This window comes from Ambystoma mexicanum, chromosome 5p, assembly GCF_040938575.1.
Source record: "Ambystoma mexicanum isolate Mex_15411 chromosome 5p, UKY_AmexF1_1, whole genome shotgun sequence".
NCBI classification, from domain to species: Eukaryota; Metazoa; Chordata; class Amphibia; order Caudata; family Ambystomatidae; genus Ambystoma; species Ambystoma mexicanum.
In genome coordinates, this window is record NC_090930.1 from 538429481 (window position 1) to 538454618 (window position 25138).

The 25138-nt window shown below is 44.8% G+C and overlaps 1 protein-coding gene across 4 annotated transcripts in view; it reads left to right on the plus strand.

The window, feature by feature from the left end:
• SYTL4 (synaptotagmin like 4) overlaps window positions 1–25138 on the plus strand; it is a 1339985-nt gene that overhangs the window by 353875 nt on the left and 960972 nt on the right. For all 4 annotated transcript variants that reach the window (XM_069612955.1, XM_069612954.1, XM_069612953.1 and 1 more), the window contains one exon: window positions 20574–20758. In XM_069612955.1, the coding sequence (XP_069469056.1) occupies window positions 20640–20758 (119 nt within the window). In that variant the 5' untranslated portion in view covers window positions 20574–20639. The remainder of the gene's footprint in view (window positions 1–20573; window positions 20759–25138) is intronic.

The window sequence follows — 25138 nt, forward strand, 5'->3', positions numbered from 1 at the left end:
CTTCCCGCATCCAGTGCGTCGCAGCTGGCCTGGACCACTACCCTCAGTGAAATAACTGGAATTGGATGCTTACCAGATCTCCCCGGCCTGCCTTCTTCATTCTTAATACGGTGAGCATCAGCAAGCCAGCCAGCCTACCTGGAGGGACAAAAAGGAGGTGGGGGAGAGAAAGCAAAGGAAATAAATACTGAATACCTGTACTTACTTACCTTTAGGTCTTCATCCAGACCCCCTATCACACCTTGCCAGAGGCTCCCAGTTCATCCGGGTCCCTCGCAACCTCACTGTCCCCTGGGGTTTGATTCACCAGCGGATCAGTGGGGAAAGGAGTGGCTGGGATATTCATCTTAGCAGCGTTATTCCGTGGGGGCAACACTCTTGGAACAATCCGGACCAGGCACTCCTGCAGGGCACTGGAGAAAAGCGTTACAGAACGCTGAGCCCACATCTCAAGCCCTGCCTGAGTGTCATGGAGTCAGGGGTAGACCAGTTAGCAGCCCTTTTGGGGGATTTGCGAGCAGAGGTGCACGCAGCCCGTTCAGAAACAAACGCATGAGGAAGGTAGTAGTGGTCAATAGAGAGAGGACAGAAAGGAAGTGTTGACCAAGTGTGAGCCCTGGAGACTAGGAGAAACGCTGCCGGAACATTGGAAGCCTGCTGACTCCTAATTCACCTGTACTACGTTGCTGCCGCGTTAAGGAACGTGCAGTATAAAATTGACGGGCTACGTGAAGCGTAGCGGAAGTTTTGAGCAAGTGTGAGCACTGGAGACTAGGAGAAACACTGCCGGAACCTTGGAAGCCTGCTGACTCCTAATTCACCTGTACTACGGTGCTGCCGCTTCAAGGAACGTTAAGCAACGTACAGTTTAAAATTGCCGGGCTACGCGAAGCGTAGCGGAAGTGTTTAGCAAGTGTTTGGCAACGTGTTCGGCCAACGGTGGGGGCTTGCGTCCTGTCGTTACGTGGAATTCGCAGGATTCACTGGAGTCGCTGGAGTTACTGGACAATTACGACGGTAACGTGGTCGAGTCGGAATCGGAATTATTTTGAATGATTAAGCACTACTTCTAATCCGAGGTCTAGTGTGACAGAGATAAAGGCAGGTATTGTTACTTGGTGAACTCAAGACTGCCTTTGATATCTTGTGGTTCTCCAGGGCGGGGGGGAGAGACGGACTCTGGCGGCTCCTCGAGCTGTCTGGCGTTCCCCGTGCCTGAGGGAGAACATTTGGTTCTGAGTAACTGCCGAAGTGTAGCGTTGGTTCACGCTTGCCTAAAGCACGTACACTAACTTGCTTTATTGGTGCTGGGGCTGCGAGCAGGTCTCTCCCTACTTGGTTCCGCTGTTTTTGAAATACATATTACGGCAACTGCAATATATTCACCATCTGTGTTGTCATAGATTGTTGATTGGGGTTGCGAGCAAGTCTCTCCCTATTTTTGTTCCCACTATTTAGACTGAAAGAGTTACTATGGAAATTGTAACATACATCCTGCCTGAGTCGCAAATGAATGCCGACCTGGCTGTTGCACTGTTGGGATATTTTTTAAAATAGCGCTGGCCTGGTTCTTGTGTCTTTACCTATTCTGGAATTGTGTTCCTTGAATACTTAGAAAATCAAACTGAGCACGGGTGATAACATTTTAAAGCATTGGTTAGTGGGTGAGGTGTTGGTGACTGGGGTTGCGAGCTTGTCTCCCCCCGGTGTTTACACCGGACAAGGAAACACTTCAACACCCTTTGTAGGTGCTTTTACAGACTTGCTTATATATTCATCATTTTAAAATTGAGTAGACCTTTTAAATTCTTTTATCTGCAGTGTTCTTGGAGAAATCTCTAGAGTGGATTAACTGATCGACCTTACTCTAGGTAACCCCTAGTATTTAGAGGAGTACCCCAGGACTAGGATTTTTTGCAAGGTTGCTATAAATGGGAGTCGCGCTTAGAAGCATGAGTGGTATGCCAGAGGGGGCCCCACAGCAGGGGGGTAGAGGCACACCCCAGGTAGTAATCACTCTCCCGCTTTCTCCCCAACTGGGGGGGGGTTCTGGCACAGTACCGCAAGTAGAACATTCCAAAATAGCCCTTCCATCTGTGTCATACTTAGGACTGGCACAAGACCAGGGCAAAAAGCCCCCGAGTAGTAGCCCTAAGGGTAAGATCTTTGACAATGGGAACAGTTCGGGGCAAAAAATAGAAAATTTGCAAGCTTCCCTCCAGCCAACAATACAAGGGGTCCAGGAAATGTTTGCGAAACTTAAGGATGGAAGTGGACAAACATATGCAGGCTGACAGGGATGTTTTAGAGTTGAAAAAAAGAAACTTCTTTAAAATCAAGAAAGGAGTATTTAACAAAGAAAGGGTAGTGACTGCTGAATCTGGCAAGGCTTCATTATCCTTAGATAACATGCAGGAGGAGGATAGTCCCTCCTTCGACTTATGTAACATCTCAGTATATCCTGTGGATAGGGACTGTTCAGATTGTGAGAAAGATGTGGCCACTGAGGATTTGTCTAATATTGATTTTGGTGACGGGAAGGGTACGGGGAAGTGTTGTTTATTAAGGGAGGGTAGGGTGGCTCCCTTGGATTGGCCCTGTAGACGTGTATGCAGGAAAATTTCTTGAAGGGGGCTTAAAGAATCAGCCACTGAAGGCGGAAAATCTTTATGCGATTTTCTCTAAGCCGGTGGTTGTCAAGGATTTGCCAGGGGATTTGCCCCCGATTAAGGTTCATTTGACCATGCCAATACCACCATCGAGGATAGTGGAAGAAGTAGGCTCGGGGGAATAAAAAGTAAGTTTGCGGAAGCTTGTAGGGGGCCTGTGAGTAGGGAGGAGGTACAGAGAAGGTCTCCCAAAAAATGGTTACGACAACAGCAGGCCAATCCTCCACAAAAACTGTTTATGGAGGATGACCATTTTATGTATTTCTTGAATCAGCTTTTTGAGAGCTCCAATAGGTACCCTTTGAATAGACACTATATTTTGGCTTTAATGCACGAAATTCCTAATTTGAGATTGCTGTCTTCAGGGGACATTAGAACGGGTGAAGCTCCAATATGAGGTCCTTTCTAACAAAGGATATTATCATGGCTGAGAGAGAGCGCTTCCTGGCATTAGGCTTTGAGGTAACTGATACAGGGCACTCGATATTGTCAAGTTTGGTGCCAATCTATCAAGATAAGAAGGGCAAGATGCAAGAATTAAGAGATATTTACAATAAGGAGATCTATAGCTCAAGAGGCTATACTGAAGACCCTATGAGAAGGAGAGGGGAGGGCCCATGGGAGGAGGAAAGACTCACAATATACATGATGGTCTAACTGGTCACTTATCACATCAAACTCTAGAGGCTACAAGAATATTATGAATAATCATGATCTTTTTGCCTCATTTGACATCATTTGTTTACAAGAAACTTTCTTGCAGGACATACCCATAATAGATGGTTTGACGCTGTACACATTAAGGCTCGCCGGGGAGTGAAGGAAAGACTGTATGGGGGATTAATAACGGCCGTTAAACGGTCTTTGGGAACTACTATGCAGAAAATTGAAACAGACCCACCAGACATTCTGGTGATGCTGTTAGAATGGCAAGAGAATGGGGGGGGGGGGGCTCCAAGTAAATGTTTCTTGGTAAATGTTTACTTTAGCCCAATAAAGGAACAGTTGGAGGAGGCCCTGACAGCTGTGTCTTTTACATTATTGTGTGAGTTTCCCGTTGATGGGGCTCTGTGATAATTGTTGGAGAACTCAACGCAGAATGTTTAGAGGATAAGTGGTATTTTGATCAAAATAGGAAAACTGTGGGTAAGGAGGCTCGGGAGAGGGGTAGAAGAATTACACAAGAATTTGAGACATGGACTCTAGTAATTGTGAATGGTAATATTGAAATGGACATTCCCCCCACTTTTACATGGCAGAATGGGCTATGGAAGACTACATTGGATTACGTCTTTGTCTCACAAGATTTAGTCGCACGAGGGGGATACTCTGGAAGTAATACCCCTGACCTGGAGTGATCACTCTCTGCTTGTATATAAACTGTTTGGTCTAGTGAGGAAGAGAGAGCCTGAATCTTTGACAGTGGCAGTAAACTCGGGGAATAATGAGGTAAAATGGGTCCCAAGAATAGCAAAAGCCTTTCTGGGCGAGATAGTAAATCTCTCTGTAGATAGGATGGCTTTTTTATGTACGGCAGAGGGATTCTCGGGGAGAGTTAGTGAGTTGTTGGGTAGGCTAACCACAGATAGAGGTTTAAACCAGGGGATAAAAAAATGAAAGGTATTCATTGCTTTGATTTAGAGATCCAGGTACATAAAAAACAATTGCACAGAGAGGTAAGGTACCTCAGGAGGTCTTTATCTGCTGGTTATAAGGATGAGGTGCGGAGACTAAGACAAACATCTAGGAACTGGGTGAAAGGAAGGCAATTTGTGTTGTACATTAAAGATGCTGAAAGAATGTTAGTGTGTATGACAGGAAATAAGACTGAAATATTTTGGGAATTAATAAAACCTATAGGAACCCATGATTTCCTACAAGCACAGGCGGTTAGCGATACAGCCTGGGTCAAGCACTTCTCGGACTTGTATAGGGTAGAGGGGTTGGAAAGGCCAGTAATCTGGTCCCAGGCGGATTGGAGCGGGGCCATGGTCTGGGACCTGGAGGACGTTACTTACTTGATAAAGAGAAGTAAGCTGTCTAACGCGCCGGGGCCAGACGGTCTATCAAATTTGACTTATAAAGATAACCTGTCAGTTTGGTCAAAAGTTCTCTGACTTATTTAGTAGCATTTTTGCAAACAAATTGTTTCCTGTACTTGGTCCGCGACCACAATAATTCTGATTTTTAAAGGTGGAGATAGGTCCTCGCCCCTATATTATAGACCAATATCCCTGCTGGATGCTTCCAATAACATTTTTGCGAAAATGTTAATGAAAGTTCTGCAACAATGGGCACTGGAATCAGTCACTTGATGTTTTTCAGTCAGGCTTCCGCCAAGGTTTGAGTACTGCTTCAAATTGTTTTGTTTTAGATTTATTAGCACATCAAGCCAAGACCCAATCTAGGCCTGTTTTTCTAGCTTTTCTGGACATCAGTAAGGCCTTTGATCTGGTGAATAGGTCTCTTCTGTGGAAAAAGTTACATGATCAGGGTTGCCCGGCTGCTTTGTTGGGTATCCTGAAGGCCTGACACACAGATACAAGGTTTATGCTTGATGCCTTTGGAAGTTATTCACCTTGGATACAGACTAATAGGGGCTTAAGGCAGATTTGTGTACTGGCCCCTTCCTTTTTTGCTTCTATCTGTTGGCGCTGGGAGGCCATTTAGGTACATTTCATACCTTTCCTGCTAGATTGGGTTCCCTGGTAATCCAATATTTACTGTATGCGGACGACATCATTCTATGTGACTTACCAGCTATTGGTTGACAGAGAGCATTAACCGCAGTGGAGGGATTTCTAGGGAGTTTGGGTTTTATTATTAAACACAAGAAAATCAAAGGTGCTTGTCTTAAAGGGGGGAACAAAAGTTGCAAAACATTACCCTGGCATTTGGAAAGTGGTTAGAAGTAGTGAACAAGATTGTTTACTTAGGCCTTTCAGTGTACAATAAGGTTACAGGGTCAGAGCCTGAAGAAAATCTTAAGGCTAAATTCCTAGGGGCACTTGTGAAGTTGCGAGTATTTGATGGTATATTTGGCAGATTTTCACTTTTACCAGTTTTGAAACTATATAAACAGCAATTAGTTCCAAAATTAATTTATGGTGCTCAAACTAGGAGTCAGATCATAGATTGGCTAAAATTAGAGGGCGCTTTGTGGAGAGGTTTTTTGCATTTGCCACAGTCAGTACCTCTTCAACAGATCTTGTTCGAGCTGGGACAGCTCCCCGTCCATACAATGGTGGACTGGGGGAAACTCCAGCTATTCTTAAACATTTTGAACCCTCCAGTGGCTTCGGTTTTTGAGCAGCTAAACCTTGTGTGGACACAGGATGGCTGTAGGGTCCTCACAGATTGGGTTACAAGTTGTGCATCAATGCTTCAATGTGCAGACATATCAGTCAAAGAATTGGGCCTTACACCAAAAGTAGCTAAGTTAAGATGGTGTAGATATGTCTGGACAAATGTGAGAAGAACGATTATGGATTCTAAATGTTTTGGCGATCATTTTATGTGGACTTGCAAAAGATTCAATGTACCAGCTCCTTATTTGAAAACACATCCATCGAGAAGCTTTAGGTCTCAATTACTAAGAGTTAGGCTGAACTTGGTCCTAACCAATGAAATACTGGGACAGCGACTGAACATCCCACGGGACCAGAGATTGTGTCCTCATTGCAAGACCCGGATTGAGACTTTAAAGCATTTATGTGTTGGGTACCCTAATTTGGAAATCTTGAGAACTCAATCTTTATCAATCTTTTATTATTATTTATTATTATCTGGGATAGGTTACTCCTCTGAAGATGAGCTGTGGATGAGGATTTTAAATTGTAATGAATTGAACCCGAGTATCCATGTCTTAGAGTTTTTAAAGAATGCTGCAGTATTTTTTTAGTAGGGTGGGGTATGTTTTAATTCCAGTATGCATTCTATGATTGCAAATTTGTTGTTTTTATTGCTGCTGAAGTTCGAATTGTATCGAAAATGTGAATTGGAAATTGCACTGGATTTGTTAAGTAAATTTATTTATTTATTTCGTTAATTGTATTACCGTTTTTAAACCCTGTGTTAAAAGTACATTTGTACTGTGGGACACAATAAAAAAAAAATAGAGAAAGGACAGAGGACCTGGCAAAACGTCTGATGGTAGCACAAGCAGGTAAAGTTCCCTTGCCCGGCCCATCTAATGGGGCAGCAGCTGGAACGCCCCATATCCAAGTAACCACCCCTGTTACAGTTCCCCTGGCCTCGCACGAGCGATTCTTAGGGGACCCACAGAGGTATGCTATCTTTATGAACCAGTACAGGTTACACTTCTTGTGCCAGCCTAGGGCCTTTCCTACTGACCAGACCAAGGTGGCCTTTGTGCTATCATATTTGGGGGTCATGCAGCCAATTGGTCAGTGCCATTAGTAAATCGTGACGACCCCATCTTGCATACATTTGTGGCTTTCCAACGTGAGCTAGACAAGCTCTTTGCGCGCAGAAGTCAGGGAAATGCCTTGGATGGGGAGCTATTGGCCTTACGGCAGGGACCACAAGACTTATTGGTATACATCACTGCATTTAATCGACTCATTGCCTAAACAAATTGGCAAGAAGAAAAGAGAACTACCCTCTTCCACCGAGGTCTTCACAGTGAACTCAAGGATGTTTTAGCACAAGTAGTCAACCCGCCTGAGCATTGCTCAGAGTATATAGATTTAGTGGTACAACTAAACCATCGGTGACAGGAAAGAAAGGCTGACCGCTCCCACTCGGAAGGGCGGTCCTTGTGCGTACGACCATGCAAAGTACTATCACGTTCCCTAGAGAGTCCACTGGAACCCATGCAGTTGGGTAGTGTGAGAGGGTCGCTGTCCAAGGAAGAGAGGGAGAGGCGGAGATAACAACAGTTGTTTGTACTGTGGGAGAGCAGGCCACTTTAAGGACTGTTCTAGCATACCAGGTAAACGGACTTTAGGAGCAATTGATATACACCCTGCAAATGCAATGGATCCCCAACAAACGTCGGAAAACTCCACGACTCGGCAAGAGTAGGGATCAGCTTGTCGAGAAAAGAAAAATCAACCACGGTCTCACACCTTACAATACCTGTAATCCTCATCAATCCAGGACAACCTCAGAAGATGTATGCCATGGGAGCCTATATCGATTGTGGAGCGATAGGTAACTACATAGACTTGAAGGTCGCTCAAATGATGGGCATACCAGGACAAAGGAGAAAGAAGGTAGACAACATAGTCTCAGTAGATGGTTCGCAATTATTGTCTGGACCAGTAACTCAATGTACTGAAGAGGTTGAACTATTGTGCAGAGACGGTGACCGAGAGCGCATAAGCTTCGATCTGATAAATGCACCCCAGTTCCAGCTCATACTAGGCATGCCTTGGTTGGAGTACCATAGCCCTGTCATTAACTGGAAAGCACACACAGTGATCTTCCCTTCAGAGTGCCTACGTACCTGTTACCCGTTCGGGCATATTTTGTGACCAAAGCACCTGTGTCTCAGGCTCTAAAACTGGGAGCAGCGGTGCCACTTAGCTTGGCTGGACAATTACCAACCATATACGAAGAGTACCAAGATGTGTTCCAAAAAGAGCAAGCCAACACACTACCCCTCATAGGCCATATGACTAGATTTAATACCTGTATCACAAGTTCCGTGTAGCCGCATTTATGCCCTCACCGAAAAAGAAAATCAGCATTTATATGAGTATCTGGACCAGTACTTAGCAAATAGATTCATTCGACCTTCAAAATCCCCCGCCTCCTTCGCTTTCTTTTTCATACCAGAGAAGAAAGGGGACCTCACAACCTGCATCGATTATAGAGGGCTTAACAAAATCACTGTAAAGAATAGGTAATCACTACCTTTAATTCCAGTGCTACTAGACCAAGTAAAGAATGCAAAATATTCATCAAATTGGACCTATGTGAGGCATACCATTTAGTCAGCGTAAAAGAATGCGACGAGTGGAAGACCGCCTTCTGAATTTTTTTGACAGACGTCCTGCGAGAACTCCTAGATGTTGGCCTCAAGGTCTACATTGACGATATTTTTATCTATTCAACAACTGAAGAGGAACACGTACATCATGTGCGAGCTGTCTTGGAGAAGACACCGGTTATACACAAAATTGGAGAAAAGTTTCTTTCATGTAACCAATGTGGAATTGCTGGGCTTCATCTTGACTCCGCAAGGCATCCAAATGGACAACCGCAAGGTGGAGGCGATTCTGAAATGGCCCTCAACTACATCTGTCAACAGTAGATTTTTTTGGGGTTCGCTAACTTTTATAGACGGTTTATACCCAACTTCTCAAACATTACACTTCCGATTACCTCATTCCTCAAGAAACACAAGACCTTTGTGTGGACTGCAGAAGCTGAACAGGCTTTTAAAGAACTCAAAGTGCAGTTTCCCTCTGTGCCTATATTAAAACATCCAGATCCTGAGCTTCCGTTTCTAGTTGAAACGGATGATTTCAGTGTGGCCATGGGGGCTGTACTATCTCAAAGGGATCCTGTAACCAATCACTTTTATCCTGTGGCATTCTGGTCCAAGAAATTCTCACCGGCCGAGCTGAACTATACAATCACTGATAAAGAGCTGCTTGCCATCAAAGCAGCTTTTAAAGAATGGCGTCATCACTTATTGGGTGCACAACACACTATCACTGTTCACACCGACCATCGTAATAGCAATAGTTACGAACAGCACAAGCACATTCTCCATGTTAGCTAAGATGATCCCAATTCTTCTCAGAATGTGATTTTACTGTGACATTCCGTCCAGGAGTCAAAAACGGGAAGGCTGATGCCCTGTCCCGCATTGGGTGGAATCTGCAAGGCAAAGACGTGTATGCTGCCCCGGAACCAGTTGCCATAATACCCTGGGGCCCATAGTTATAGGCGCGAGCGAAGCAAGGGCCTTAATGACGGCCCCCGGGGCATTACCAGAGGCAGTAATGCCCCTGCCGCGAGTGGCATATAGCTAGCTATTAGTACCCCGGCCCGCAAAAACTGCGTGACCGGGGCACTAAAATCTTTTTTTTGTCCCAAAAAGCTGCAGCGTTTCGGAAAAAAAAGAAGAAAAACAAAGAAAATGGCCGCCGGGAAAGGGAAAACAGAGTCCGTTTTCCCTTTCCATGGTGGCCATCCGGAGCGGACGCGCTGGAAACAAAAGCGTTTCCAGTGTGTCCTCTCCCGAAAAAAAAGAAGGTAAGTGCGGTTGGGAGGGCGGAAGGGAGGGGAAGGGGGAAAAAAAATAAATAAAAAAAAACGTACCTGGGTCCCCGGCAGGGGATGATGGAAGCCTCCAGCGTTGTGGAGGCTCGGGGCGGGGATGGCCCCGCTCCGAGTCTCCACATGGCAGGAGGCTGCCATCGTCCCCTGCCGGGGACCAAGGCATAAGTGGGGTGGGGAGGGCAGGGAGGTGGGAGGAGGGAGGAAAGGGGAGGAAAAAAAAGCCTTACCTCTGTCCCCAGCGGGGGCGAAGGTAGCCGCTCAGCCGTGGGGAGGCTTGGAGCGGTTATGGCCCCCCTTCCAGCATCCTCATTGGCTGGGGGGCTGCAATGCCCCCCGGCAGGGACAAAGGCAGTGGAATCCCGACAGAGGGATTCCAGGCCTGGTAATGACTTGGCGAGGGCCAATCAGAATGGCTCTTTCATTCTGATTGCGCCCTCGCCGGGTACTAATATTATTTGATGGTTGTAGCTTGCTCCCATCCTTAGATTTAGGCTTGGATAGGAGTTCAACCAACCTGTTGAAGTTCATTCAATAAACACCCTTGAACTGTGATCACTTATGTCTGTCTTCACCTTCCTTACATGGTGGTTTTTAGGCCCTTCTGAAACCTTGTCCGGTTGAGGGGAATAATATTCACTGATGGCCTTAACTCATCCAGCAAGACACGTGCAAAATCTTTGCTGGAGCAACCAGTATTGCCAAAAGGCGATAGTTACGCCCCCTTTTAAATACTGGCACAATAATGCTGTCTCTCCAGGAAGAAGGGATAGCCTGAGACAGGCCGATCCAACGGAAGTGCCAATGCAATGCATAAGTCTGCATCAGCCTTAATCAGTGCGTTGCAAATACTGTCTGGTCTTGGAGCCCTGGATGACTTGCAAGCACTGATTATTTTGGAAATGTCACAGACAAAATTGTTAAACGTCCAGTTCCATTCAACCTGCGTACTTCGAGCTGACCTCCCTTTTTCCTGGCCAAAAAAACCCTGCAACATGCGTTTCCCATGCCGCTTCAGTGCCCCCATTTAAGTTGTTTTCTATTGGCTTATAAGAGTTTATAATTTTCTAGAACCCAGCTGAGTTGTTCGAGTTGGACATATGAACCAAATCCCTCCATCTAGTATATTCACTCTGATATTTGTGTTGTCTCAGCCACCGATGGCAAGTCATTTTTAGATGTTTAGTCTTGGAAGCATACTCACTTGCTAAGTTCTTAGGATCTATGGCACACAGATTTCTGTGCAGCTCCTTCTTTTTATCTTTGATGTATCCATCGAATGAGTGACAATGAAGAGATCTGACTGTTTAGTCTGCATTAGACTCTGTCCTCATGGGATCACTAGATCCTCTTTATATTTATATATAACGCAAGGCACAAGTACCTGTAAGTTTCTCAGTGCTCGTCCTACACATTACAACATCAATGGCCTGGCCTATACAGTTAAAACAGAAATGTCTTTTCTGAAAATTGTAAGTTTACCTGTTTTAGGAAGGGCCTAGGCTATTCCACCACCTAGCTGACAGTACAGAACTGGATCTACCGTAAGCTCTCAACCGTTTAGAGGGATGAACGAGCATGAGGTTACAGTAAGCAGAGTGTTGAGGCCTGGAGGAAGACAGCCACATGAATCGCTGTTTGATATAAAGGAGAGAGGAACCATACAGAGATTTGTCAGCTAAGGTCAGTAGTTTGAATGCAATTCTGTTTCTAATTGGTAACCACTGTAATCTCCGAAGGACAGGAGTAATGTGCGCCGATCTGGCGTGTTGGGAACACTTCTGGCCAAGGAATTCTACAGGACTCCTGTCTAGCTCTCTTTTCCAGTTCTTTTCTTTCTCCTCTCACAAGTGACTTTACTGCAGGATGTGCAGATTACAAACACCCTAAAATCAAATAAAGCACTAGTGAATGCCCAATCTAGACAAGTCTTCTGGTATTGCCCTGGAGCCCTATTATTACAGTAGTAACTTTTGCCAAATTAATAGCACCCGTACCTTTGTAAAAGGAAAAGCTTTCGTGGGTGGATCTTTTCACCGAAAATGCTCCCTATTTAAATTGGGAGGATGCCAGTGTTTCTTTTTTTCCGGTTTGCGTATTTTTTGTATCACTCTACTTCTGAAATGTTTGGTTACCCTTGCAATGGTCTGGAGTGATCTATAATCCTCTCCTCAGATCTAGTGAGCGAACCTGGAAGCAGTGTCCTTATTGCATTTCTGGCGTGCATGAAGGGGATTTTTACAATTCAATGCTTTCATGAAAAATGAAATGCATGAGTGATTCTGCATACATAGTAGTAGTTCACTAATCCAAAGTTGACCAAATATTGAGAGGTTGTTAAAATGGCTTTTTCGCGGGAAATACTCTTCACTTAAATGGAACAACTGAAGGGCACATTCTTTTGTGCATGAGTGTACACAATAGCTTTCATTTTATTTGTCATTATTTGTCGCTTTTCCCCACATAATTTACATAAACAATGAGCTTTAGTTTACACGGGACCAAATCATTTCCCAAATGTTCTGAAAAAGTATTAACTAATTTCACAACATACATGGGGTATACACCTCTATATGGAAAAACATTGACCTACAGCCGAAGTACTGATAAACAGCCAACCAGTTTCGAGGCAAAGGCCTCCCAGTTAGTAACCATATCTTCTATGCAGACGAACAAATAACATTTCTGTAGTAATTCGAGAATATATATATACACTCCAAAATGTATCGTTGAGATTAAATTCTTCAAACATACGCGTGACGTATAGGACAAGGAACTAAATTGCCTCGCACACTATTCTATTAATGACTTCCAGGCGATGTACTCATTTTTGTAGTAGTCATTTTTTATTAACAACTCCTTTTAAATATTCAGTTAAATCACAACTTTATTACTTTGCAATTAGACAAAAAAAACAGTTTTACCTCTTTGGGAGAGTGGAGTGCAATAACCGGCACAGATATCCGAAAGATTTCACAGTCTCAGTGATGCCAAAACCGTGAGAAAATGCAAACTTGAATCCATCAATCATTGCACTGCTGTAACGATGATGCATAGTGAGAAACTCGAGATGCTCAATCCAAGAATTGCATACATTTTACTAGAAAAAACAACTAGACCAATGTTATTGGCTTACAGTCGCCATTTTGAGAAGCTATGCAATTCCTTCAAACATATCTAGACTGCAACTCACCCAAATAGGAAACTATAGTGGAATGACAACATTATTATGACTTTCTTTACAAAATAATGCAATATGACAATGTGGAACCATTAAAATAATTAATCACAATGTTTAATAAAGATGACCAAATGAAAGGCCATGAGAAAACAATATAGTCAATTGAATAGCATACCTTATTCCAACTGTTCATTAAGCCCCTGTTCATATGATCGTGCATTCTATATCCACATTTGCTCCGTTTTCAATAATTTGCTATCAATGCTACCACCTCTTTTATCACATGTAACTTTTTCAAGACACCACCATAGAATGTCATCTGTGCTATGCCCATAGTCAACAAAATGCTGCATTAATACTGCCATCAAGTTTTTTTTTTGTGCAAATATCCGATTGATGTTCTGTCACTCGCAGATTAACTGAAAGTGTCATTTTACCAACAAATGATTGAAGTACTCTTCAAATTCCAGTCTGTCCACGTATTGGAAAGAGATACATTTTCTTTCAAATGTACACATACTGCAAGTGCCACAAGGATAATGTATCTTGTGTGACAAATCCAGGGAATTCTTCCGTCCCCCCCCCACGGTGGAGCTCCCCCACCCCCTTTCGGACTCGGAAGGTGAGCCTGCTACTCAATACTCTCTCTAGGGGTCAGGGCAAGGAGAATACCACTGGTGGTGAACACCCTCTGGGGACAAGGAATACCCAAGCAAGGCTTCCATCCCACCTTCCTCCACCTTAAATTGCACAATGTTTGTAGGTTATATGGGAATTTAGCATTGCAGGCAGTTACAGGGCCCCTTTAAAGTGGATGGCTTGGTTTCTGACCTGTTGGTGCTGCCGCCACTTGAAAGGACCAATGTAGTCTTCCTCTCCATTCCTGGGAGAAACTTAAATGCTGCTGTATGCCAACAGAGGGTGAGAGAATCGGCCGGAGAGCCAGAAATGCTGGTGTGCACAGAAGCACAACAGAGGGAGACACTCCCACACAGGAGGAGCTGGCAGCCATGCTGTTGGTGTGGCAGGTGTAGACTCAAGACAACTCGCGGAGCACTGCCACGCCAGTGAAGGTGGGAGTCCTGACCGAATGGGAACTACAGAAGAACAGAGCAGCACCAGACTCACCAGCATCCTATTCCGCCAATGCCCAGAGATGGAAGACACAACGTGGTATAGCACACGGCTCGGACCGGAGCAAAGGCAAGGACGCAGATCAACATGGACCAGAGAGACCACCTCCACCACAGAGCAGCGCCGATGTAGTATAGGTATGCAACCACATCCGAGGAGCAACTGGAGAGTGGTGAGGCTGGGCTGAGCGTACAGTTGCCCCACGAGGGGCTGAGAAATGCAGGCTGGAAGCCCACGCTGGGGCTAAGAACCAGAATATTCCAGGAGGGAGTGATGGAAGCAACCAGGCAAACTGGGCTAAAGAAGCCCGAAGCCCACGCAGGGTTGAGAATCCAAATACCCTGTGAGGAGGGGAGAGAAGCAACCACACAAACCAGGCTGAGCAGGCCCATAGCCCACACAGAGCTAACAATCCAAATACCCCAGGAAGGGGAGAGAAAATTAATGCAACAAATAGGGCTGAGCGGGGCCCATAGCCTGACGGGAGGAGAAAAGCAATAGCCACCAGGGGGCTCCGCTGGCCCACAGCCCAGCCGGGGCTGAGAAACCGACTACCCCACCAGAGTGTCAGAGAAAGGAGTGGAGCAGGCTTGGAGACTACCCGAGGCTAAGATTGTGAACAAACCAGGAGGAATAATGAGCAAACTTAGTTTTTTGTTACTTACTGATCTATCCATGTCAAAAGGACTCATGCCAGGAGAAAGGAGAAACAAGAGACTAGGTAACCAGCCCCACCACAAAAGGGGAGTAACCCAATACCAAAATGAAGCTTAGATTATCTTACTTTCTTTCATTTTTATATTGGTATGCTAGAGAGTAGGTAGAGTAGATTTGGATGGAGTACCGAGTTTATTTGTGAGACGTCTTGATGAGCACCCATTGTTTTGTAACACAGGGAATCCATCATAGAGATGGATCCTAGAGAAAGTTTTCTTAGTTTCTTTAATGTGAACATTTGAACGAAACATGTACTCTTGTCCTTCTCCTATATCTCACTTACCACACTTTATATTGAGCAAATTACATAGATGTGAGGTTGTTTTACAGGATGTTGTGGTGCTATTCAAAGGGAACAAACCAAAGGAACATTTTTAATTATTCCCTTTCTTAAACGAATCCAGCTAGAGGAACAGATTATCTAGGATTTGTAAATTATTCCAATATCTGCATATCAACTTCCGAATCGCGTTTCTGTAATCACTAAAGGTCGTAGTGCATACCGGACAGTCTGAACATAAATCACTTCCCTTATCACACAGTAGTTCTTCGCAATGTGTCCATTGCAACATTTTCAAAGAATGATTAATCAACTTGGATAACCAAGAGCCATTGGATGAAATTTCAAAATTTGAACTTCAACATAGTCCTCAACCGTATAATTTCTCCAAACTTTTAGACATTAAGTGTAAGACAGACTCTCTTTAATAGCTCTCTGCTGCTGATTGAAAAAATTGCAGCAATGTGTGTTGCCAGTCTTTATGATATAATGAAACTTTCAAATTGCCATCAGATTTTAGAATTGTTAGCCAAACTATTTAGCCACACTAAAAAACGCTTGGAGATGTCATCAATTTTTCTTTTTCAAAGAAATCTAGATTCCTGGCATTCTGTGACAGGGTACGTAATGTGTAATGGAGTGCTTTGTTTACCACCTGACCGAGCATGGAATAAAAACTCTTTACTTTATGTCCATAGTTACATGACCATGGCCAGAGTACTAAGGCTGGAAGAAAATTCCAACAGGATTGTCCATCCCCTCCCTGCTCCAGTGGCCTCCTCCTTCTTGCTCTTCTGACTTCTCTCCTATGACTTCCTCCCGTTTCACCTCTCCTTCTCCTTTCTCCTCCTCCATCCCTCTTTGACACAAACCTCTCCCTCACAAGTCTGCTTCTCCCCTCCTCCTTCCTTTGTTCTCGCACTCTTTTTTTCCCTCTTTGATTTTCTATGCCTCTTCTCTCTCCCTCCTCCAATGCCAGCTTCTCTCTCATAAGATTTCTTTCCTTCCACCTCCTTATAATTTCCCTCCTCCCACTTCACCCTCTCCCTTGTTGTCGTTACTTTGCAGGGGCAGTGGGGCTTTTCTCACCCAGTATGGTTTATGGTAGCCTGGTGTCTGCAATTTCACCAGTCATTTGAGTGCCTCTCAGCTCTTCTGGACCTTCCCCTGGTACAGCACTGCAAGTAATGCCTGCATTCCAGCTTCCCCTCAGCAAGACTTTGGATGCGATACACACTTTTATCACACTTTTATACTGTCTGGAAAAGGTTTCTTTGCTCCAGTTGGCTTGGGCGGTTAGGTGGCTCCCTTTAATGATTTACATATTCAGATATATAAAGTGTCTATGCCACAAGGTCAGTACACGTATAGATGGAAAGCAAGAGGCAGGGGTAAAAATGTCAGGTTGCAGGCTACTAGCCAGCCATAAAAAGTCACTGATCGACATATACATAGCACGCATTTCTTACTCGCAGAGAGTGTATTTTCACTAGCCAATGGCTAGTGGTGAAGGCACATCTTGAGCCCTGAAGGTGTAACCATCATTGAGGAACAATCATAAAATTAGGAAGAGTAAAGCAGATTAGCTTTTAGAGTTTAACGAAATATGGCAATAGTAGCAACTAAGCTCATAGAATAATAGGTGCAGCATTCTAGGGTGTAGGGGCAAGAAGAGCAAAAATGGGCTGGTAACATGTAGGATGCGGCATGGTTTGTAAAAATGAGGAAGAAGAATACGAGGAGTGAGGTGGGGTTTATACCCATATATATATTACAAACAAACGATGGAAGACAGCAAGGCCTTGCAAACACTTAAAAACAATGCAAAGAAAAAGAAGAGACTAACAGTAGTGAAGGCGAGTGAGAATAAGAATCTTAGTGGCTGAAAAAAGTATGAAAAAGGTGATCTAATTGTTGTGATTGAGGCTTAGTAGTCAAGAATTCAGGGGGAAGTGCCTTAAAAAGGCTGGTCGCCATGTTTTATTCATGCCACTCCGCCGCGAAGTTTGTTTGGTGAGAAAGAGGTTTACATCTCTCCCCGATTTCTGCCGTTTCTGCAGGTAAAAGAGTTTACTCATGTGTAATTTTGAATGCCTGGGCCTTTTTTGCTTCCCTTTTTCCTTGGTTTGGAATGGCTGTTTCCAGTGAGCTTGTATGGGGAAAATACATCTTTTATTTGTGCAATCCTTGCTGCTGAATCTATGCAGGGAGTGTTTCCACTGTGGTGTTTTAGCCCATTGAGGGGGAAGGTACTGTTTGTGGATGAAAATGGTTTTGGGTGCATCCTCTCCCCAGCCCCCAATATGTATCCTGGCATACCTCAACATTGTTCCCTGTGAAGTTTAGCAAGGGGCAGGTGTTCTATTTATTTATAGAAGTAGTGTGACTCCTGTGAGGCAGGCATGGTATCAACAGAGAGACAGACTCAAAAGTATTCATTTTAAAACCTTTATTTACTAAGGTTCCTGAGTGGTGGAATGCCTGACTAGCCCTAACTCTGAAGGGATGGCTCCCTTAACTGATGTTTCTAATGGCCGTTGTTGACTAATAGTAAAAAATAAAAGTCTGTCTCTGTTCAAACCTAGGCTTGCCCGCACGCTGTACAAAAATGTGATGGGAAGTCTTCTTAAAAAGGAAAAAGGGTGATTCAACTAAAATGGCAAAACCAGAGTTGGTTTCAGGTGGTCTTCTCACCAGGATGGTTTCACTCAACAGGGCTATTCGCAAGACCTTCAGTGTCCTTGAGTTCCTTGGGATTCCCTTCCCTAAGTTTCAACTTGTTCACTTTACTATTCTCAATTGTCCTCCTAGGGTTCTCTTCACCATGCTTAGGCCTCTTCCAGCTTTCAACACAAAACACAATGTATCACAGTTCCTTTTTGGTTTCACATGGCGCCTTTCCTCAAGTTTAGGCCTTTCTAGTTCCAAACACCAATTGAACTAGTCGGAATAGGCCTTCACATTACATATACTCTTTCTTACACATCATCCTCTCATGGGGTAGAATCGGAGGCTTGCGAAAATGCTAGGCTCTTTGCTTCTCCTCAGCGCGACATCTCTGACCTTTTGCCCCTGTCTCGGTTTCATACTCTGTGCACTTTTTATCTTCAGGTGCTTCCTGCACCACTTTCATGCATTCCTTTCCCTTTTCCATGCTCACTTGTACTGTCCTTTATTCCTCCTCTTGCATGCTTCTCCACGGGCTTCTGGCCCCTTTTACACTTTCTTTTCCTTTTGTGCCTCTTGCATCTTTTCTATGGGCTTCTGGACCCTTTTACACTTTAATGTATGACTTGATTCCATGTATTTCTTTGTCGCCCTTACATTGTTACTTTCACATCAGTGAAATCTTCCCATTAACTTCACTGAATACTTGAACAAACACGGTCCTCTTTCTTATGTGTTTTAAAAGCCACTTTGTATTGAGCTCTTCACAACCCCGGTCTGCCAGGCGTTCAGACTCACCGGGTTGACTTCTGTGCTTCAGCTTCCCAACGGTTCTTCGTTCCGAGGTCAGGGTCTCGCTGCCTGCTCCTCGGACACTCCTGGGCTGTCTCACCAGCCCAGGGGAACGAACACTTGCATCTGCAGTTTCTGCAGGAGACCAGCACACCTCTTGGCTCCTATACGCATACTCTCCTAGGCTGCCTGGAGACACAGCTCCCTTGCCATGCTTCTGCTCTTGCGAACTGCAGCGTCTCAGCATCCCGTCTCTGGCCTCTGCTCCTGGACAGCTCTGGCGTCTCGGCTCTCCTCCCAACTCGCTCTTCTGCTTACTCTCCTACTCACTCATCCATTTGTGTAAGACCACACCTTTTTTATAGCAAAAAGACCAGTCAAGTGGAGTCAGGTGTGAATAGTTACTCGTGAATGCCTGACCCTGCCTGACTCTATTAGTGGGACCACTTCAGTTCTTTCTAGGGTAGGGGTCCCTTATTTTCCCCATTTTATTCTTATGGGTAATCTTTACTGATCTTAGTTGCCTCTTCCTCGTCACAGTATTTGTCGAACATGGGGAGGGGGAGTTGGGGTGAGATAGGAAATACCCAATAAATGTTGAGCTATAGTGCGTTGGGGCCGTTTTGGGGTTGGGGAAATACAATTTCTCGCCCTTGGGTATCCTTCTCCCAATTCCTTGTGACCCTCCACTCAGATGATCCTCCCTCGCTTGTCCACCCCCAAGGGTCGGAATTCAAAAGCGAGAGCCCTTCCCTGGCCACCTGAATGGGAGATCCCAAGGGAGGTAAGTAGGGGAGGGAGTGGGTGAGAGAATACCATCAGGTTTCTCACACTCCCTACTGGATTTGTTGTTTGGGGTGGGGGTGGGCTTCTCTACCAAGAAAGTGTGACCCTGGGAAGTCCTGCATGGAAATCTCTTGTGATGTAGTTCACACCCTGCTCCCCAAAACCAAAAGTGTGTTCCATTGAAAGCAATGTGGTAGGTCTTTATTGGATATTATTGGAGTTGCAGAGGAAGGACTCTCCTACCATCTGTGTAGACAGTGGGGGGGAGTGGGAGGATTCTTGGGGGGGGTCTCTTGTATCCCCCCCCAGTGTACTGCACCATCTAGCAATATGTTTCCCCTGTCACCTTGGGTCCTCCAGTCCTTCCCCATCGTCTAGCTAATGTGACATTGTTACAACTCAGAGAATGGCTCTGTTCTGTTATTTGGGGTCACAATGCCTAAAAGTCCATCAAAACCTTAACAGCTGTCGAGATATTGTGTGTTGGTATGGACAGACAGCACCCGAAAAGACCATGAAAGCATTGAACCCAATAATCTGTGTTGGAACCAGAGTGACACGCAGTAGAGTTCTGAGCATCCTGATGAATTCAGTTTTATTACTAAAACGTCTTGAACTCCATATTCCTGCCTGGTTGCTCAACTACTATGCCACAGGTGGTAGGAAGTTGTTTGTGGGCTGTAAATGGACCCACCTGCAATATCTATGCTCGTTTATGGCTTCTATCCCTGAAACCAGAGACACACCCGGATATCTTTATTGACACCTTGCAATATTGTAAGTGTTGGCAATCTAATGTAGTGACAAGAATGCTGACCGAATGTTGACTGACAATGGAAGTGTACATTATCTCCTGGTATAGCATTTAAAGCTGGTGTGCATGTTTTCATGGCAGCACAATATATTGGCTACTCTCCTGTACCACAATGTTTTCTGCTGTGTTACCAGTGTTTGTGCAATTGCCTGATGGACACATGATTGTCCTTGCTGATGCAGAGGAATAATGTTTCTCAGCACTCTAACACGTTATCGAGAATGTTTAAGGCACTGTTCCTTTTTGTTGCATTTACCTTGTTTTGTGCATCATTCTCAGGATTTTGCATCTCCTACGTGTATGCTTTGAAGGGCTCGAAGTTGGAGACCATTCCATGAAATAACAATGTCTCAAGGGACTGAATTAGTAAACCTGTCCTTCCTGTCTGAGACTGAGCGAGAGCTGATCCTCCAGGTCCTCCAACGAGATGAGGAGCTCAGGATTGCAGAGGAGAGGAGGGTTCGGTGAGTAAAATACCAAAAAAGGTGCAATAGTCACCAAGGAGGGAGAAAGAAAGGTTGGGGATTGTCATGGATTGATGTCTACTCTGATACACTTGCATATTTAAATACTTTTGCATGATGCTGTATATTAAAACCTAAAGGTGTTGTCTTACATTTGACAGCTGTCCAATTGTTTGAGATGTGTGTGTGTGCGCATATGACCTCCGTAAATGAGCATTCCCAAGCTATGTTTTATTATTATTGATGTTTAATATTTTCACGGTAGTTAACATTCTATATCAAATACATTAACATGAAAGTTTCTTAAAACTTTCAAAAGACTTAAATTACAAACCACAATTACTAACGTCAACAATTTGAAAATGGATACCGTGGGATCTTTTGAGTAAACCATTCACAGAAGTGCTAAATTCATAAAGAAAAACAGCATGTTCCTTTTGGAGATGAGCATTCGCAAATTGGTACTAAATTTAAAAGATGGAGCACTTGATGTTTTCTAAAAAAGGTCTTGTCTAGGACATGCAAGGGAACAAGGATCTTCGACAACTCCACATACTAAATGCAGTATATGTCAATTTCCTTAACATGGGCACTTTCAAACAGGCAACTGATATTAGTTCCCTCAATGTCAGGGGGTGGTGGGGAATCTCATGACTCAAAGCAATTCTCAATCTGTAGATAGGTTGCCAGCAAGTTTATAATGTTTGCCTTTTCCAATTCTTGAAGCTGCTATTCTTGATCAGCTTCTATTCTTATTCTGTTTTGTATTGCTCACATGCCATGCTGCATGCTCTCCTTCACTATGATTAACTTGGGAAGATTCCATACTTCTGCCACTTTAATGAAGGTGGAAAGCCACTCCTAAACACTTATTCCCTGGTGATGCCATTTGGCCTTTCAAACGCTCATGCCGTCTTTCAACGGTTCATGGGCCATCTATTTGCAGACCTACTTCTACATAACGTCATAATTTACTTGGATGGCATTCTGATCTTCTCTTTTTCCATCCAGGAACACGAGAAGCATGTAGGGGAAGTCCTACAGAGACTCCAACAAAACCACCCGTACTGAAAATTAGATAAATGCTCTTTTCAAAAATCCCATGTGGTTTATTTGGGTTATGTGTTGTCCACCGAAGGGATAGCGATGGATCCGGAGAAGGTTTCCGCCGTGCAGAATTGGCCAACCCCCACCTCCGGTAAAGACATCCAACGGTTCGTGGGATTTTCACATTTTTATCAGAGATTCATACCTCATTTTTCGGCCCTTAGTCAGCCGTTAACGAACCTTCTCAAGAAGGGTGTACCGTTTTCTTGGACACTAAACACGCACAGGCCTTTAAAAAACTCAAGAAACACTTCACCGCAGCCCCAATTCTGATGACTCCCGATCAGAACCGTAAGTAGCGACGGATGCTTCACAGTACACACTTGGGGCTGTCTTGCTCCAAATAGACGACCAGGGTCAAGAACGCCCAGTGGCATATCTGTCCAAAACACTCGCTTCAGCAGAGCTAACCTACACAGTTCTGGAAAAAGAGCTATTGGCCATTAAACGCACATTTGAAGAGTGGCGTCACCTATTGTTAGGGACTATATTTCCAGTGGAAGTCTGAACTGACCATCATGACCTTAGAATTCTCAAGTACGCTCAGACCTGCAATAGTCGTCAGGCCCGATGGGGACACTTCTTTTCCCTGTTTCGGATCACATTCTTATTTATCCCAGGGAGAAATAATCTAAGGGCTGATGCATTGTCCAGAAAAGAACCTATTCCCAGTGATCAGTTTAGATCTGAACCCATATTTCCCTGTGTTGCCATGGGATTACAAATAGTTACGGACTTCCAGACACGCCTAAAACAACAATCGAAACCAATAATGAAACAACAACTCTCGCGATCTGCCCAGCTGGTCTTGACGAGAGAAGATGGTTGTTAACATCTATGGTCACCAAGCACTTATACCTACCCGTCCCTACAGAAGGATGTCCTGAGAATGTGCCATGATTCAAAAACGACTGGCCATTGAGGTATCGCAATAACTCAGGAACCAGTATCCCAGTATTTCTGGTGGCCCTCATTAAGGAGAGATATCAGAGAATACATGGGATCCTGCCCTACATGTCTACAGTCAAAGACGTCTCGTCATCCTCCTCTAGGGGAACTCCTGAAGATGCCACTACCATCACGCCCATGGCAGATCATCTCCACAGATTTCGTGGTGGAATTACCGCCGTCGGGTGGATGCTCTACCATCATGGTCAGGATGACACATTCATGAAGATGGCTCATTTCATCCCCCTTTCCGGTCTTACTTCGGCAACCCAGATGGCTTGCATTTTCATCAGAATAATCTTCTCTTTACACGGTCTACCTGAAACCATCATTTTGCATAGAGGATCCCACTATACCTCACACTACGGGAGGCAGGTCTGTCATTTTCTTGGAATCTCCTGAGCCTTTAGCTTGGGTTACCATCCCCAGTCTAACGGTCAGACTGAAAGACTCAATCAGACTCTGGAAGGGTATCTCTGTAGCTATGTTTCAGCAGCCCAAGATGATTGGAAAGATATTTTGCCAATGGTGGAATATGCCTATAATAACTCCTACCATTCAGCTATCAGAACCTCTCCCTTTCACTGCACTTATGGGTTTAACCCCACCTCATTTCTAACGGTTGTGACTTCGGACTCTAAATTCCCAGATGTGGATCATCTGATGGACCAGTTACACCAATGTCATCAATCGTTTAAAGCCGCATTACAGGAGTCCCAAAACAGAGTGAAATGGTTTGCAGACCGCCATAGGACTCCAGCACCCCATATATCAAACCAGGTCACTGGGACTGGTTATCGTCACGCTTTCTTCCAAGACACCTGGTACCTTCCAAATTATCACCAAGATTCTTTGGTCCTTTTCTGGTTGTGGCCGCTATCGGAACTGCAGCATTCAGGCTCCATCGCCCCAACACCTGGGCCCGTATCCATCCTGTTTTTCATGTTTCCCAATAAAACCAGATAACCAAAGTCAGTTCCATCCTAAAGTTTCTGCACGTCCTCCACCAGTCCTTTCGGCCTCCGGGCCGAGTATGAGGGCGCTGACATCTGCGATTCCCGATACCATCGAGGAAGACTACAATATTTGGTGGACTGGAAGGGGTACTCCCCAGCGGATCGTACCTGGAAACCAGAGGCAGCTGTTCACGCTCCTCGCCTGGTAAAACGGTTTCACCGAAAACACCCAGGTAAGCCACAGGGATGTGCACCTAAGAGGCGGCTTACTGTGATGGTTGTCTCCACTTCTAATCACAATGGCAGTGGTATCCCAACACAGCCAACCCAGCTATACACCAACATGGCCGTTTTGTCTTGCCGCTGTAGCGGTCTAGTCTTTTGTTCCAAGTCACTTACACTGGTAGCCACACCCTCTTCCTCCACAGCATATTCAGGTAGACTGCCAAGGGCTCCTTGCATTGCTACTCTCTACAGAGTACGGAAATGCTACGTAAGTTTCACCTAGAATCATGTCATTTCTATCTGATCCGTGTTACCTTCCTTCCCTCTAAACCTATCCTTTATCCTTTTCCTCAGACATCACTCGTAGCCGCCAACACTCGACACGGCAAGCAGCTCCTCACTTGTGACAAGCTTACCTTCCAGCTGCGCGGTAGGTGACATGTATAGAGATTAGCAGCTCCTTCCTCTTCTTTCCCGAGGGCCTTAATTGGAATTCTTTCCGCTTTTTCGACCACAGGCTTCCGCCCGGTCGAACAGCAAAAGCCATTTACACTACGGCACCCGGAAGCCAGTGTTACTTCGGGGCCACACCTTCGTCAGCTATCGGTAGGAGAATCTCTCCACTTCCTGCCTGGTTACCAACCTCATAGATTCTGCTTTTCTTTGTTACCTTATTTATCTCACTGTATTCTCTATCTCCAGCTATCCTGCACATCTCCCAGCACCATTCTTGTTCCAAGTCCTTATTACTGAACGGAGGCTGCCTTACCTGCCTGGGGTAAGACACAGAAGATCTCTCAGGGGATTTTTCTACAAGGGGAACAGCCACAGAGGATTATAGTTCTAATATCCTCTTCCCATTTTCACTTTGTTAAAGCCCAGAAGGAACCCAATACCGCTAGCACCACAATAACGGATTGAGGATCTCATTGCCACCGTTCCTCATCCACTGGAGGCAACGCATCCCAGCAGCACTCCACAGGGTTTTCTCTCCCATGAGGGTTTCCCTGGGAACCTCTGTGTTCAAGCCTTTGAGTAGGGCCACGGAGGGGTTTCCAGGAAAATTCCTACAATCAGCTAGATTCGGCAGTGGTCCTTCTCACCACAGGTAGGTGGTCTTCTGAGTCTTACATGAACTCTTTTT